The 16,181-nt window shown below is 42.4% G+C and overlaps 1 protein-coding gene and 1 long non-coding RNA gene across 2 annotated transcripts in view; one reads left to right on the top strand and one right to left on the bottom strand.

Annotated features, from left to right (window-relative positions):
• LOC118398471 (phospholipase B1, membrane-associated-like) overlaps positions 1–16,030 on the top strand; it is a 30,464-nt gene extending 14,434 nt beyond the window's left edge. Inside the window, exons 27-42 of the mRNA XM_035793847.2 lie at positions 2,021–2,092; positions 2,307–2,384; positions 2,596–2,656; positions 2,906–2,964; positions 8,437–8,504; positions 8,654–8,697; positions 9,295–9,397; positions 9,617–9,668; positions 9,931–10,011; positions 10,144–10,209; positions 10,340–10,434; positions 10,553–10,634; positions 10,857–10,961; positions 11,072–11,167; positions 11,583–11,657; positions 15,377–16,030. Coding sequence (XP_035649740.2) covers positions 2,021–2,092; positions 2,307–2,384; positions 2,596–2,656; positions 2,906–2,964; positions 8,437–8,504; positions 8,654–8,697; positions 9,295–9,397; positions 9,617–9,668; positions 9,931–10,011; positions 10,144–10,209; positions 10,340–10,434; positions 10,553–10,634; positions 10,857–10,961; positions 11,072–11,167; positions 11,583–11,657; positions 15,377–15,643 — 1,404 coding nt within the window. The 3' untranslated portion in view covers positions 15,644–16,030. The remainder of the gene's footprint in view (positions 1–2,020; positions 2,093–2,306; positions 2,385–2,595; positions 2,657–2,905; positions 2,965–8,436; positions 8,505–8,653; positions 8,698–9,294; positions 9,398–9,616; positions 9,669–9,930; positions 10,012–10,143; positions 10,210–10,339; positions 10,435–10,552; positions 10,635–10,856; positions 10,962–11,071; positions 11,168–11,582; positions 11,658–15,376) is intronic.
• The window catches only part of LOC127909420 (uncharacterized), a 286,097-nt gene that overhangs the window by 114,438 nt on the left and 155,478 nt on the right, over positions 1–16,181 (bottom strand). The gene's annotated exons all lie outside the window — the stretch shown is intronic.

The following is a 16,181-nucleotide window of genomic DNA, read 5'->3' as shown; positions in this document are numbered from 1 at the left end:
GTGGCAGCATCATGTTGTGGGGGTGCCTTGCTGCAGGAGGGACTCACAAAATAGATGGCACACAAAATAGATGGCACCATGAGGCAAGGAAATGATGTGGATATATTGAAACAACATCAGTCAGGAAGTTAAAGCTTGGTCACAAATGGGTCTTCCAAATGGACAATGACCCCAAGCATACTTCCAAAGTTGTGGCAAAATGGCTTAAGGACAATAATAATAATAATAATATATAACAAAGTCAAGGTATTGGAGTGGCCATCACAAAGCCCTGACCTCAATCCTATAGACAATTTGTGGGCAGAACTGAAAAGGCGTGTGTGAGCAAGGAGGCCTACAAACCTGACTCAGTTACACCAACTGTGTCAGGAGGAATGGGCCAAAATTCACCCAACTTATTGTGGGAAGCTTGCTACCCGAAATGTTTGACCCAAGTTCAACAATGTAAAGGCAATGCTACCAAATACTAATTGAGTGTATGTAAACTTCTGAACCACTGGGAATTTGATGAAAGAAATAAAAGATTCAATAAAAAATTCTCTCAAATATTATTCTGACATTTCACATTCTTAAAATAAAGTGGTGATCCTAACTGACCTAAGACAGGGCATTTTTACTAGGATTAAATGTCAGGATTTGTGAAAAACTGAGTTTTTAAATGTATTTGGCTAAGGTGTATGTAAACTTACGACTTTAACTGTATGTTTATATATATATATATATATATATATATATATAGTTAGATGGAGGTGCAATTTCCTTTTTCCCCAGTTCCCTTTTCCTTTTTAACAAACTGTGAAAGGCAGCAATACGCAACATGGCGTTTAGTCTGCAGGAAAGCCACACAAAGAATACTAATAACAATATGCCTCTCGCTTCCAACAAGTTTAGGATAGGATACAGTGGTGGATTTAGGTATAGGCGACATTTTTTTGGAATGGTGACATTTGCGTGATCGGTTTTCTATCGCTCATTTGCAAGTCAATGATATCATGTCACCGTGTGGGACTGTGGGTCAATTAACCTTGTCGGAGTGGGCACCCTGATTCTAGTTTGTGAGCTGGGCAGGCTACTGCCTGGGAAGGTAGGGGGAGCAGGGGAATCTATTAAATAGCGCACCTCTAACTTTATACAGTACTAAATGCAATTAGTCAAATCAGTCACTCTATGAAATGCTACCAAATAAACCACAATTCATTCATAATAGTGTGAATATATAGTTTCACAGACATATTGTTGCATTTTGCATATTGTTGCTCAGGGAGCCGTACAAGCTAAAAACCGCCACTGATATGATTTTGATTGCTTTGCTACCTATAATCTTAATAATTCTGAACGGCTGAAATTACTGCAATACTTTTAATATATTTGAATCACTTTTCATTACATTTTGGCCAGCTAACCACTGATCAAGCAACATCAGAGGAAAGTCTGAACCTCTTTTGTGAACGTTACTCATTAGCTACGGCGTATAGCTACTTTTAGACTAAATTAAAATCCGACCCACTTGTATTCATAACTACATTGTTGATTGTAAATGACAACTTTATACGACTACATTAATAACAATCTAGCTAATTATCCTGTGTCTAAACCAGCCTGATGTAATTTATCTGTAGGGTTTAAAATATTCAAAACAACCTAAATCTCAATTTCCACAAAAACACATTTTTGTTGCTTGCATTTAGCTTTTTTCCTAACAATAAGTCATCTGTGACACCCGGCAGGTTCTCGTAGGCCACCTCACATATATCCATCTATATATTATATAGAACCTGACATTTCATATATACATGTGACAATACATGTGACATGTCATAACATATACAGTATGTGGCTCTGACTGTCACTACGCAAAACACAACACTGTGTTGCACTGAGGGACATAAAGGAAGATTCACAAAATTGAAACACAAATAACACCTTGAGTTGAAACGCAAGCTATAAGACAATCCTCCCAGTTCTTTTCAATTATCTGACATGTTGCTGAATAATTCTTGTTGCTTTTGCGTTCCACTAGCTGGAGCCTCTGGGCAAGAAGACTGCCCAACAGGACTTTAATGATGCTATCCCTGTGAAATGCCCCTCTAAGGTACAATATTAGGACAATATGTTTACAATTGTCCGAACTATAGAACTATTGTGACGTCTTCACTTTATTTAATTGCATTTACTGATATATTTTGGTCACCCTTTTGGGAGTTTTACAGAAAAGAGTGCAATTATAACATGTCAATTCATGAATATAAAGTGTTGATAGTACTATATGTTTAGCTGATACAACTGTGTCTCTGACTTCCCCCAAGACCTCACCATTCGTGCGGACCTATGTCAACAGCAACTACACCTATGAGGAACCCACCCCAACACTTCCACCAATTACAGTAGGCCACCATTCCAGGTTTAAATCTCTGTGCCTTCCGGTAAAAAAATGTACATGTGTAGATAAGGTGGACCAAGTCAAAACTTTCAAGCGATAGAGGAGTAATGATAACTGTTATTACAGCAATGTGTTCATAGTTAATTTAGGTATTCAATATTTGACAATACTGTCTCACATTCATCTGTCAATATATTGTCTGTCTTCTCTCCCAGAACTGGGGAAGTGACTTCTCTTGTGGGAATTTTGCTCCATCCACCTCTGTGCCTACATCAGGTGAGAGTGAGAGAAGTGTAGTAAGAGGTGACAAGGTTTCATACGAGGAAGTGCATGACTAAGGGAAGGCCAATGATCTGGTTGCATGACATTTGTCCAACCCCCTCACCACTCCAATTCACAACGTGTCTGAGATAGGTGTCAAAACCCAACAGTGTATGATTCATTTGTTGTAACATTATGGACAATGAAAAGTAAAGAGATGCTGGTGTATTTGTGTTTATGTATCAATCTGTTCTCTGTCCCAAGTTCATAAGCTGCGACCAGGAGACATCAAGGTGGTGGCAGCACTGGGAGACTCAAACACTGTAAGAGAGTGTTTATGTTGGTGTGATATGTTGATGTGTGTTTGTGTGTGCACGCCTGTGTGCATGCATGTGTTCTTGTAAAATAGAACAATCTGAAAGTGCTGATAGTACATTTGCTGACATATCCAGGGATTTTCATGCCATTGTAATCTTTGGGCTGGCCTTAAAAGTCCACACAGTGTAAAAAAAACAAACATTTGGTGCATTTTTGGGGAAATTCATTTTAAGGATGAAAAACGCTTTAAGTGTAAACTTAAACGACTAAAACCAGATACAAAGTATGTAGAAAAGAGAATGGACATATAGATTTTTTTATAATCTCATCTTTGGGAACTAACAATCACCGAAATAAAAGCTACAGTCAGAGAGAATTAAAGATTCCAAAAACTATGAATTTAGCAGTATTAATGTTGTTATTATGTTTGAACAAAATAAAATGTGTAGAATTGCTGGAAATTGACATAAAAATGCTAAAATTTCTCTCCAGCACCAAGATGGGGGACTCTAAAATGTAGCCGCGCTGATGTCTGACCTAGCTCATTCTTTTTTTTCACCTTTATTTAACCAGGTAGGCCAGTTGAGGACAAGTTCTCATTTACAACTGTGACCTGGCCAAGATAAAGCAAAGCAGTGCAATAAAAAACACCAACACAGAGTTACAAGTGGGATAAACTAAAATACAGTCAATAACACAATAGAAAAATCTACATACAGTGTGTGCTAATGGAGAAAGGAGGTAGGCAATAAATAGGACATAGTAGCAAAGTAATGACAATTTAGCAAATTAACAGTGGAGTGATAGATGTGCAGATGATGATGGGCAAGTAGAAATACTGATGTGCAAAAGAGCACAAAAGTAAATAAAAACAATATGGGGATGAGGTAAGTCGTTGGATGGGCTATTTACAGATGGGCTGTGTACAGCTGCAGCGATCGGTAAGCTGCTCAGATAGCTCATGCTTAAAGTTAGCGAGGGAGATTAGTCTCCAACTTCAGCGATTTTTGCAATTCGTTCCAGTCATTGGCAGCAGAGAACTGGAAGGAAAGGCGGCCAAAAGAGGTGTTGGCTTTGGGGATGACCAGTGAGACATACCTGCTGGGGCACGTGCTACGGGCACGTGCTATGGTGACCAGTGAGCTGAGATAATGCGGAGCTTTACCTAGCAAAGAGTTATAGATGACCTGGAGCCAGTGGGTTTGGCGACAAATATGTAGCGAGGGCCAGCCGACGAGAGCAAACAGGTCGCAGTGGTGGGTGGTATATGGGGCTTTGGTGACAAAACGGATGGCACTGTGATAGACTGCATCCAGTTTGCTGAGTAGAGTGTTGGAAGCTATTTTGTAAATGACATCGCCAAAGTCGAGGATCGGTAGGATAGTCAGATTTACGAGGGTATGTTTGGAAACGTAAGTGAAGGAGGCTTTGTTGCGAAAGGAATCTAATTCTAGATGTAATTTTGGAATGGAGATGCCTAATATAAGTCTGGAAGGAGAGTTTACAGTCTAGCCAGACACCTAGGTATTTGTAGTTGTCCACATATCAGAACCGTCCAGAGTTGTGATGCTAGTCGGGCAGGCAGGTGCGGGCAGTGATCGGTTTGAAGAGCATGCATCTAGTTTTACTAGCATTTAAGCGCAGTTGGAGGCCACGGAGGGAGTGTTGTAAGGCATTGAAGCTTGTTTGGAGGTTTGTTAACACAGTGTCCAAGGAAGGGCCAGATGTATACAGAGAAAATAGTCGGCCCGAGAATTGAACCCTGTGGTACCCCCATTAGAGACTGCCAGAGGTCTGGACAACAGGCCCTCCGATTTGACACACTGAACTCTTTCTGAGAAGAAGTTGATGAACCAGGCGAGGCAGTCATTTGAGAAAAGAAACCAAGGCTGTTGAGTCTGCCGATAAAAATACTGTGATTGACTGACAGAGTCAAAAGCCTTGGCCAGGTCGATGAAGACGGCTGCACAGTACTATCTTTTATCAATGGCGGTTATGATATTGTTTAGTTCCTCGAGCGGGGCTGAGGTGCACCCGTGACCAGCTTGGAAACCGGATTGCACAGCTGAGAAGGTACGGTGGGATTCGAAATGATCAGTAATCTGTTTGTTAACTTGGCTTTTGAAGACTTTAGAACGGCGGAGCAGGATGGATATAGGTCTGTAACAGTTTGGGTCTAGAGTCACCCCCTTTGAAGAGGGGGATGACAGCAGCAGCTTTCCAATCTTTAGGAATCTTGGACGATACGAAGGAGAGGTTGAACAGTAATAGGGGTTGCAACAATCGCAGCGGATAATTTTAGAAAGAGAGGGTCCAGATTGTCTAGCCCAGCTGATTTTGTAAGGGTCCAGGTTTTGCAGCTCTTTCAGAACATCAGCTATCTGGATTTGGATGAAGTAGAAGCTGGGAGGCTTGGGCAAGTAGCTGGGGGGGGTGCGGAGCTGTTGGGGTAGCCAGGAGGAAAGCATGGCCAGCCGAAGAGAAATTCTTATTGAAGTTCTCGATTATTGTGGATTTATCGGTGGTGACAGTGTTTCCTAGCCTCAGTGCAGTGGGCAGCTGGGTGGAGGTGCTGTTATTCTCCATGGACTTTACAGTGTCCCAAAACTTTTTGGAGTTAGAGCTACAGGATGCAAATTTCTGTTTGAAAAAGCTAGCCTTTGCTTTCCTAACTGACTGTGTGTATTGGTTCCTGACTTCCCTGAAAAGTTGCATATCGCGGGGTCTATTCAATGCTAGTGCTGTACGCCACTGAATGTTTTTGTGATGGTCGAGGGCATATCTATCATATATCTGTTCTTAGTTCTACATTTTTTGAAAGGGGCATGCTTATTTAAGATGGTGAGGAAATGACTTTTAAAGAACAACAAGGCATCGTCTACTGGCGGGATGAGGTCAATATCCTTCCAGGATACCCTGGCCAGGTTGATTAGAAAGGCCTGCTTGCAAAAGTGTTTTTGGGAGCGTTTTACAGTGATGAGGGGTGGTCGTTTGACCGCGGACCCATAACGGATTCAGGCAATGAGGCAGTCATTGCTGAGATCCTGATTGAAAACAGCAGAGGTGTATTTGGATGGCAAGTTGGTCAGGATAATATCTATAAGGGTGCCCATGTTTACGGATTCAGGGCTGTACCTGGTGGGTTTCCTGATAATTTGTGTGAGATTGAGGGCATCTAGCTTAGATTGTAGGAGGCATATCCCAGTTTAGGTCACCTAACAGAACAAACTCTGAAGATAGATGGGGGGCAATCAATTCACATATGGTGTCCAGGGTACAGTTGGGAGTTGAGGGGGGACGAAAACAGGCATCAACAGTGAGACTTACTTCTGGAGAGATTAATTTTTTAAATTAGAAACTCGAACTGTTTGGGCATAGACCTGGAAAGTATAACAGGCCTTTGCAGGCTATGTCTGCAGTTTATTGCAACTCCTCCCCCTTTTGGCAGTTCTATCTTGACGGAAAATGTTGTAGTTGGGGATGGAAATTGCAGTTTTTGGTGGCCTTCCTAAGCCAGCAAACTTAGGGAGGAGGCTTCTGATGCTAACATGCATGAAACCAAGGTGTTTACGGTTACAGAAGGCAACAAATGAGAGCGCCAAAGGGACACACAGTTCCTGGGTTAACTTCTACATCCCCCGAGGAACAGAGGAGTAGGATGAGGGTACGGCTAAAGGCTATCTGAACTGGTCGTCTAGTGCGTTGGGAAAAGAGAATAAATGGAACAGATTTCTGGGCGTGGTAGGATAGATTCAGGGCATAATGTACAGACGGGTATGGTAGGGTGCGGGTACATTGGAGATAAACCTAGGCATTGAGTGACGATAAGAGAGGTTGCATCTCTGGAGACACTAGTTATGCTAGTTGAGGTCACCATTTGTGTTGGAGGTGGGACAAAATAGGTATCTGAGGCATGTTGAGTGGGGCTAGGAGCTCTGCAGTAAAATAAAACAATGATAACTACCCTATACAACAGTATACAAGGCATATTGACATTAGAGACATAAAGCGAGGTATAAAGCAATCACAGGTGTTGATTTGGAGAGCTAGCTAAGACAACAACAGGTAAGACAACAACAACAGGTAAAATGGCGATGAATGGGCAGAGAGGGTCAGTTAACTACACACAGGGCCTGAGCCAGTTCGAGGCTGGGGCCGACAGATAAACAAAATGGAGTACCGTGATTAATGAACAGTCCAGCAGACATCAGCTATGTAGCCAAGTGATCATAGGGTCCAGTGAACAGCAATAGATGAAACAGGAAAGCCGTTAAGCAGTCGTTACTACGCTAGCCAGGAGATGTGCGTGGCTCAAGGCTAACTGGTGCTAGCTTCGGGACAAGGTCGTCACCGACTTCTGGCAAAGGCCGGTTGAGGGCACATCGGACGGAATTACGTCGGCAGACCAGTTGTGATGATTCGGCGGGACTCCTTGTCGACAACGGGTCCAGGCCAATTGGCAAAATAGGTATTGTAGCTGGAGTAATTTAGTTTGCTAGCCGGGAGATGCACATGGCTCGGGACAAGGGTGTTAGCCACTATAGTCACGCCGGTGCATCCGGTGCAAAGGCCAAGAGCTCACGGCAGGAATCTGGTGATGTAGTTGCTTCTAGTCGTGTTAGTGAAGGGTCCAGCAGGAATCAGCTGTGTAGCCGAGTGATCATAGGGTCCACTGAGCAGGCCGGGAGATGGGCCTGGCTCAAAACTAGCTTCGGGGCTGGGCCACTCTGTAGCAGCTAGCTTGCTGCGATAATCCAGTGTAATGGTCCAGAGCTTACGGCAGGAATCCGGTGATGTAGTGGACAAAAGCAGTCCAATATATGCTCAGGGTTGATATCGTGCTGTGCAGACTGGCAGGTATTATGCAGGCTAAAAGCAGCTGGTGTCTGAGCTAAAGGTAAAAGCAGCTAGCAGTGGCTAACAATGACTAAATAGCTAGTAGCTAATTAGCTGGTTAGCTTCTGATGGCTAGCCCCTGATGGAGGTTCTAGCTATAAGGTCTAAAAATAGCAGATCCGTATCACACTGGGTGAGGCGGGTTGCTGGAAGGTATATTTAATTTGAAAATGGGGAAAAAAAGGTTTAAATATATTGAAATATATACAACAAAAAAATATTAAAAAACATACAATTTACACGGGACAACAACAAACACGTCCGCACTGCTACGCCATCTTGGAATATCGCCATACCCTCTGCCACGCCCCGTGCCATGCCCACCACCTTAGCCACTTTGTGATCCAGAAAAACCCTGATATGAACCATCTAATAATTTGTTATCAGGGAGTCGTTTGGCATTAGTGATGCCCCATTGATGTTCTAAGTGTTTGTGCAAGTCAAGGGTATTCATATGCATACTAATGTACCAGCAGTACATGCTTGTGTCTGACTGTTATATTATCCTTTGTGCTGAGAGGATACAGTATATTTGTTACATGATGGGTTGTTTATGTGCATTTGTTGTAATCTGTTTGCAGGCAGCAGTTGGAGCCAAGGCAAAGAACGTGTTGCAACTCAACACGCAGTATAAAGGAGTGTCATGGAGGTACCTACTGTAATGAATCATGCATAAAAATAGTCATACTACACAGCATACATATTATGGACCACTTGCAGAGCACATTGACACTGCGATACTGTTTTTTTAACAATTGTCATCAGTGAAATTAACTAAATGTGTGCGCATTTCTGCAGTATCGGAGGAGATCAGACCTTGGACACAGTCACCACACTACCAAGTGAGGCACTATTTCCTCTTGTCACTGATCATATTGGCTCATTTGAAAGGAAAACTTGTTTTTTGTGTTTAGTAGGATAAATTACAAATTTGGTTAACATCTGACTCCAGAGTGATCTGTTCTTGCAATTTGTAGTCTATGGCATTTCAGATTTAGGTATGACATTTTTTTACTCAGCAGTTTGGATGTAGCGAGCTACTTTTGAAAAGTTAAGTAAACTATACGTCTTCTGGGGTGAAGTAATTTGTAGCTTGGTACGCTATATTTTCAGAGTAGCTTCCTCACACTGATGATTTCACATACGACCCGTTTCTGTCACATCTTTGGAGAAAGACTTCAATGAATTCACAGTGCACAAGACATGACATCACCCGTCCCATCATCTTGTGGCTTTGCAGCATTCCACATATCCACAAGATGGCGGTCTCAGCATATGATATCATGACATTCCTTTGGAGTGCAGCCTCCTTGTATAGAGGAAACATTCTTCATCAAGCACCCTCTCTGTAGTTTAGCTAAAATGGACCATTTGATACTGAAATGTCTGTGTGCTTTACCAGAATAAGCCAATAAGTATTTCCCATCTCTCTTTCTCAGACATCCTGAAGAAATTCAACCCTTCCCTCCAGGGATTCTCCAAGGGTCAGGGCTTTCTGCAGAATAACGGCTTCAACATGGCTGTGCCTGGAGCCATGGCCTTGTGAGTAGAGAGCTAAGTTTAGACCTCTCTGTTCCCTCGTCCACTCACTGTCCTCTTTTTCCTGTCAATCTATTTCCCTTCCTTTTCTTTTGTGTCATCCTTTCATTTCCAGCAGCTCTGGCTGCTAGCCTATCACCCCCCCCTGAGTTTCTCCTGTCTTTTCTTCTCATTTGAATAAAAGCCTAATAAACACCACATTTTAACAAATGTCTCTTGTAGTGACATCGCAGCCCAAGTCCAAGCTCTCATCAAGGCCATGAAAGATGACAAGGTGAGACTCTGTTCTATGTCCCATTGGCACCTGTTCCATACATAGTGCTCTACTTTTGACCAGAGTTCTATGGGCCCTAGTCAAAAGTAGTGCACCACATGGAGAATCGGTTTCCATTTGGGACGCAGCCTCTTCAATGTGTTGAATAGTTATACTGGACTCAGTTAGTAATCATAATTCCATATTGTTGTATTATATACGTGTATGATAATCTATAGCTATTTTTCTCTCTTCTCATTGTATCCCTTCGTCTTCCACACAGAAGGTGAATTTTGAACAGGATTGGAAGCTCGTGACCTTATTAGTTGGTGCCAGGGATCTGTGTGATTATTGCATGGACCATGTATGTATTCTTATCCTAAAGTCAAACAAAAGACACAAAAAAGTATTACAATCTTAATAACTTTGTTGCACACTGGGGAACTGTGGTAGTGTTAAAAATAGTGTTATTTACTGTATGCTCTTCTTTGCACAGAACAACCTTACACCCAAGAACTACAGTGAGAATCTGATGTTGAGCCTGGACATGCTGTACAAAGAGGTAAGTGATGGACAGCTTGGTAATGGAGATCTATTATAGGTGAAAGCCTGTACTTACTCAACAAGGATCATTTGCAGAATCTAAAGATCTAAACCCCTCTTTTCTCTCTCCCTCCATCTCTCTCGCCAAGGTACCCAGGGTAATGGTCAATGTTATCGAGGTTCTGGAAATTAATCCGTTGAGGAGTGTCAGGAAGAACGATCTGGTCTGCAACCTCATACAGAGGTTTGTTTGGGACCTCCCCATTCCTCCACGAAGACGGCAGCCACACCCATTGCATCGTATGTCGGTAGAATGTGTATATTCAGAATGTTTCCTCTCAAGTGTCTTTGTTTTTGCACAGGAACGCTTGCCCCTGCTTTTTGAACCCTGAAGAGAATTCTCCTGAGCTTGCAGAGGTTAGGCGGATCAACCAGGAGTACCAGGTAAGTGCAGAAAAAGGTCTGAACTACCAGTCTTAAAACATCTGGAATTTGAAGGGTCTTTGCCAATGTTCCAATGTGTCATGTAAAGTGTGTTACTCAGAGATACATAAGCTCCACAGATAAAGACACAGGGATTTGATGTGATCCGATCAATCCGACACAATTCTACAATACTTAACAGTGTCTCTTTGTTCTCTCTACCTTCTCTGTGCTTCTGTCCAGATCGAGACTGAGAGACTGGTCTCTGGGGTGCGCTATGATGGGCGAGAGGACTTCACTGTAGTTGTTCAACCCTACTTACGAAACGCATTTGTCCCTCTCATTGGGGTGAGTGTGGTTTAACTGCGCACACACACACATGCATGCATGTATGCGCAAGCCCGCACAAACACACACACACACACACACACTGACACTGCGTTCTCTTGTCTCCTCAGATTGGGAAGCCTGACCTGAGTTTCTTCTCAGTGGACTGTTTCCACATCAGTGAGCGAGCACACGCTGAGATGGCCATTGCTCTCTGGAACAACATGGTAAAGACAGCCACATAAAGAGTAGTGTGGTCCCAGATCTGTTTGTGCTGTCTTGCCAACTCCCCATGTTCATTTTCAAGACAGCACCCACAGATCTGGGACCAGGCTACATAAAGAGCACTCTTTTTTATTTGACCTTTATTTAACTAGGCAAGTCATTTAAGAACAAATTCTTATTTTCAATGACGGCCTAGGAACAGTGGGTTAACTGCCTTGTTCAGGGGCAGAACAATAGATTTTTACCTTGTCAGCTCGGAGATTCGATCTTGCAACTTTTCAGTTACTCGTCCAACGCTCTAACCACTAGGCTACCTGCCCCTCTGAAGCTTAACTCAAAACACATGAGCTCTATGGTCAGTGTATTTCCAGGCATACAGGTTTGTGGTCTGACAACGTTATTGTTTTGTTTTTACAGTTGGAGCCGGTAGGCATGAAGCAGGGCTACAACAACTTCAGATACGACCGCACCAAGATCAACTGCCCCTCTGAGGTATGCTGAATGCACATGACATGAACACAACATTTATTGGGAGAAAGTTTCCCTGCTGAAAAAACTGCATAGGCCAGCATATGCTGGTGACTAGTACTGGTTTCGCTGGTGACCAGCCTTGGTGACAATGACTTCCCCCTCTCATAGAAGCCCAGAAGTTCAAGGGCGACCACAGGCTGTTGTGTTCTTTGTTAGACATTCGTGGTGCCAATACTTGCTTCTATTAGACCAGCTGTGCACTACATGACCAAAAGTATGTGGACACCTGCTTGTCCAACTTCTCATTCCAAAATCACGGGCATTAATATGGAGTTTGTCCCCCCTTTGCTGCTATAACAGTCTCCACTCTTCTGGGAAGACGTTCTACTAGATGTGGGAACATTGCTGTGGGAACTTGCTTCCATTCAGCCATAAGCGCATTAGTAAGGTTGGGCTATTAGGCTTGGCTCGCCGATGGTGTTCCAATTCATCCCAATTGTTTGATGTAGTTGAGGTCAGGTCTTTGTGCAGGCCAGTCAAGTTCTTCTACACCGATTCCAACAAACCATTTCTGTATGGACCTCGCTTTGTGCATGTGGGCATTGTCATGCTGAAACAGGAAAGGGCCTTCCCCAAACTGTTGCCACAAAGTTGGAAGCACAGAATAGTCTAGAATGTCATTGTATGATGAAGCGTTAAGATTTTCCTAGACTGGAACTAAGGGGCCTAGCCCGAGCCATGAAAACCAGCCCCAGACCATTATTCCTCCTCCGCCAAACTTTACAGTTGGCACTATGCATTCGGGCAGGTAGTGTTTTCCTGGCATCGCCAAACCCATATTTGTCCGTCGGACTGCCAGATGGTGAAGCTTGGAACTCTGTAGTGAGTGTTGCAACCAAAGACAGATGATTTTTAAGCGCTGTGCGCTTCAGCACTTGGCGGTCCTGTTCTGTGAGCTTGTGTGGCCTACCACTTTGTAACTGAGCCATTGTTGCTCCTATACATTTCTACTTCACAATAACAGCACTTACGGTTGACCGGAGTAGCTCTAGCAGGACAGAAATGTCATGAACTGACTTGTTGGAAAGGTGGCATCCTATGACGGTACCATGTTGAAAGTCACTGAGCTCTTCAGTAAGGATGGAGATTGCATGGCTGTGTGCTTGATTATATACACATTTCAGCAACGGTTTTGCCAAAATAGCCAAATCCACTAATTTCAAGGAGTGTCTAGATACTTTTGTATATATAGTGTATGTCCTTGAACCAATTATTTAAAATTGCAGACATTAAAGCTACAATATGTAACATTTTAGGTGACCCGACCAAATTCACATAGAAATGTGAGTTATAGATCTGTCTTTGTCATTGAAAGCAAGTCTAAGAAGTGGTGGATATGTTCTATGTGCGCTATTTCTATGCTTCCCGTTCTTAAGTTTCAATTTTGCATCTTTTATTTTCGGTTTTGTACACCAGCTTCAAACAGCTGAAAAGAAAATATTTGTGGATATGGAAAATATATTTCACACCGGTTTAGATGGTACAATTCTCTACACAATGACTGCTTGTTTTGCCAAATAAACGGAAATAAAATTAACAATAAGAATCTTAGCAACCAGGAAACCAGAAAATATCATTTAGATTCTACCAGCAACCTGCAGTACCGCAGTCGGCCTTCAACTTGCGATCCTCAATGAGAGGGGGCAGCACTGACCTAGCCTGCAACGTTACTTCCTGGACTAGCTCAATCTGCACATGTTATGTCTCTATGAGACACTATCTTATTTAGCTAAAAATCTACTTCTATGGGAAGATCTCAAGGGCATACTGCACGCATCCTGTCTCCTCGTCTCCTACTCAAAACACATTAGATGAGAAAGACAGAGGTCCCTCTCCCCTGACCTTCTCCTCCAATTTGTTTTTAGAACGATACGAGGAGAGAGGATGCAACGAGTATGCAATTTAGATCTTCCCCTTGGCTTCAAATGTGCTATTGAGTCTTCACATAGGAATGAATGGTGTCACGTGATCAATGGCTTTATCCATTTACAGTATATATACAATCTATGAACCAGCTAGACCCTGCTGGTCAGACCAGCTTGACCAGCTAGACTAGGGATGGGGATAGAGCTATTTAGGTAAAAGACCATGTCCATATTATGGCAAGAGCAGCTCAAATAAGCAAAGAGAAACAACAGTCCATCGTTACTTTAAAACATGAAGGTCAGTCAACCTGGAAAATTACAAGAATTTTGAAAGTTTCTTCAAGTGCAGTCGCAAAAACCCTCAAGCACTATGATGAAACTGGCTCTCATGAGGACCACGGGTTACTTACTTATAAGTTAAATACTTATTTTCCACCATAATTTGCAAATAAATTCATAAAAAATCCTATAATGTGATTTTCTGGATTTTTTTTCCTCATTTTGTCTGTCATAGTTGAAGTGTACCTACGATAAATGACAGGCCTCTCATCTTTTTAAGTAGGAGAACTTGCACAATTGGTGGCTGACTAAATACTTTTTTGCCCCACTGTACATATATATAATTAATTTTTTTACTCACAGTCTCAACTTTATCATATATGCATAGTCACTTTAACTATACATTCATGTACATACTCCCTCAATTGGCCCGACCAACCAGTGCTCCCGCACATTGGCTAACCGGGCTATCTGCATTATGTTCCGCCACCCACCACCCGCCAACCCCTCTTTTACGCTACTACTACTCTCTGTTCATCATATATGCTTAGTTCCTTTAACCATATCTACATGTACATACTACCTCAATCAGTCTGACTAACTGGTATGTATGTAGCCTCGCTACTTTTATAGCATCGCTACTGTTATTTTTCACTGTCTTTTTAATGTTGTTTGCATTTCTTTACTTACCTATTGTTAACCTAATACCTAATACCTTTTTTGCACTATTGGTTAGAGCCTGTAAGTAAACATTTCACTGTAATACCTGCTGTATTCGGTGCACGTGACAAATAAACTTTGATTTGATTTGAACTTACTGTTGAGTGTTAGAATATTAAAATACTCAAAGTACAATTTCAAAATCTGGTTGTGCATCAGCATTTTTCTCTTGTTATGTCAGTAACTGTCAGAGAAAAATGTGTAGAATTGCAGGAAATTAGCTGTTAAACTGCTATTTTGTCCCCTGCCACATGGCAAAATGAGTAGAATTGCATGAAATGAATTATACAATTTCAATATCTTCTCTCCACCCCATGGCAAAATGTGCAGAATTGAAGCAAACTTGCTTTAACATTGCAACATTTCCTTACAGCCCATAGCAAACAAGAATGGCAGGAAATTAAATCTAAAACTTATCTCCGATGTCAAGAGTGGAGCCCCTTATGATGAGTTCAGATTTTTCTGTGGCCCCCACCCCAATCAAAGTTGCCCATCCCTGAGCTAGACCATGCTGGTCAGAGCAGCTTGACCAGCATAGGCCAATATGGACCAGCATAGACAAGCAAGGACCAGCTTGAAATGCGTGCTGGTCTATATTGTTTTTTTTAGCAGGGTTGATAAGGTGTTGGCTGAATTGGCAATCAGTGAGTCAGTTGTCGGCTTACTTGACAGTACGTGTGGGTTGTCGAGTGTGTTGGTTGAGCAGTAGACCATTTTAGTCATATCACCTACTGAAAGCTATTTCTTACAATGTCTAAGAAGAAGATCTATGCTCAGGTTAGTTTCCCCTGAACTGAAATTTTCTCTCTCCTTTAGGATCAACCCTTCATCTTCACTAAGGTCAATAGCCTCCCGAGTCCACCTGTTACCACCACCACCCCTGTCCCAGTGACTAACACCACCACTCCCAGCCCTGTGCTCCGGTGTGACTCCTCCATACCTGTGTGGGTGCCCGTGTTGCTGGGCGTCACTGGCTTACTGATCGGCTGGGGAATCACATGGCTACTCATGTCCTGCAGAGAACGGCGGAATAAGAGGAAAATGGGAGAGAAAGAGGTTGAGATGAAAGGAACTGGTTTCTAATGATATTCAGCAACAGATAACAAATACTTTTTTTCTAGTTTGAATGTGGAAATACAGTGTCAAAAGCATGTAGGTGGCATGGACAATCATTTAGCTTTGTATCAACCGAAATTGTTAAATTGTCAGTAACTATGTCATTGGGTATTTCAAGAGAAATGTTGGCATTCAATTGCATCATGTGAGCCCCTATGAATTACCAGGATGAATAGGTCAGCGTAACCCAAGCCCATTGCAATAGAAGTTGGAGCCATTGTCCATGGAGATTAACACAAGGTGAGAAAGGGTGGTATTTTATTGAGGGTACACAACAAGTTGCCTCACCATGTTAATATTTGATAGAGCTATGACAGAGGGGTTACAATAAAAGTAATGGATATCCCCAAATTATGTTAATAAACTTAGAATGTACTTTGTTTGCAGGCAGGTCAGCTTCAATGAAGGGTAAAGAAAGCTACCTGCAAAATGTTTTGTACCCCCAAATACGATTTAAAAAAAGCTCGTACCGTACTGCTGGTTACAAATCTTTGCCAAAATACAG

Source organism: Oncorhynchus keta, chromosome 19 (assembly GCF_023373465.1).
Source record: "Oncorhynchus keta strain PuntledgeMale-10-30-2019 chromosome 19, Oket_V2, whole genome shotgun sequence".
Taxonomy (NCBI): domain Eukaryota; kingdom Metazoa; phylum Chordata; class Actinopteri; order Salmoniformes; family Salmonidae; genus Oncorhynchus; species Oncorhynchus keta.
The sequence above is the reverse complement of the archived record's forward strand: the minus strand, read 5'-3'. Positions and strand labels throughout refer to the sequence as shown.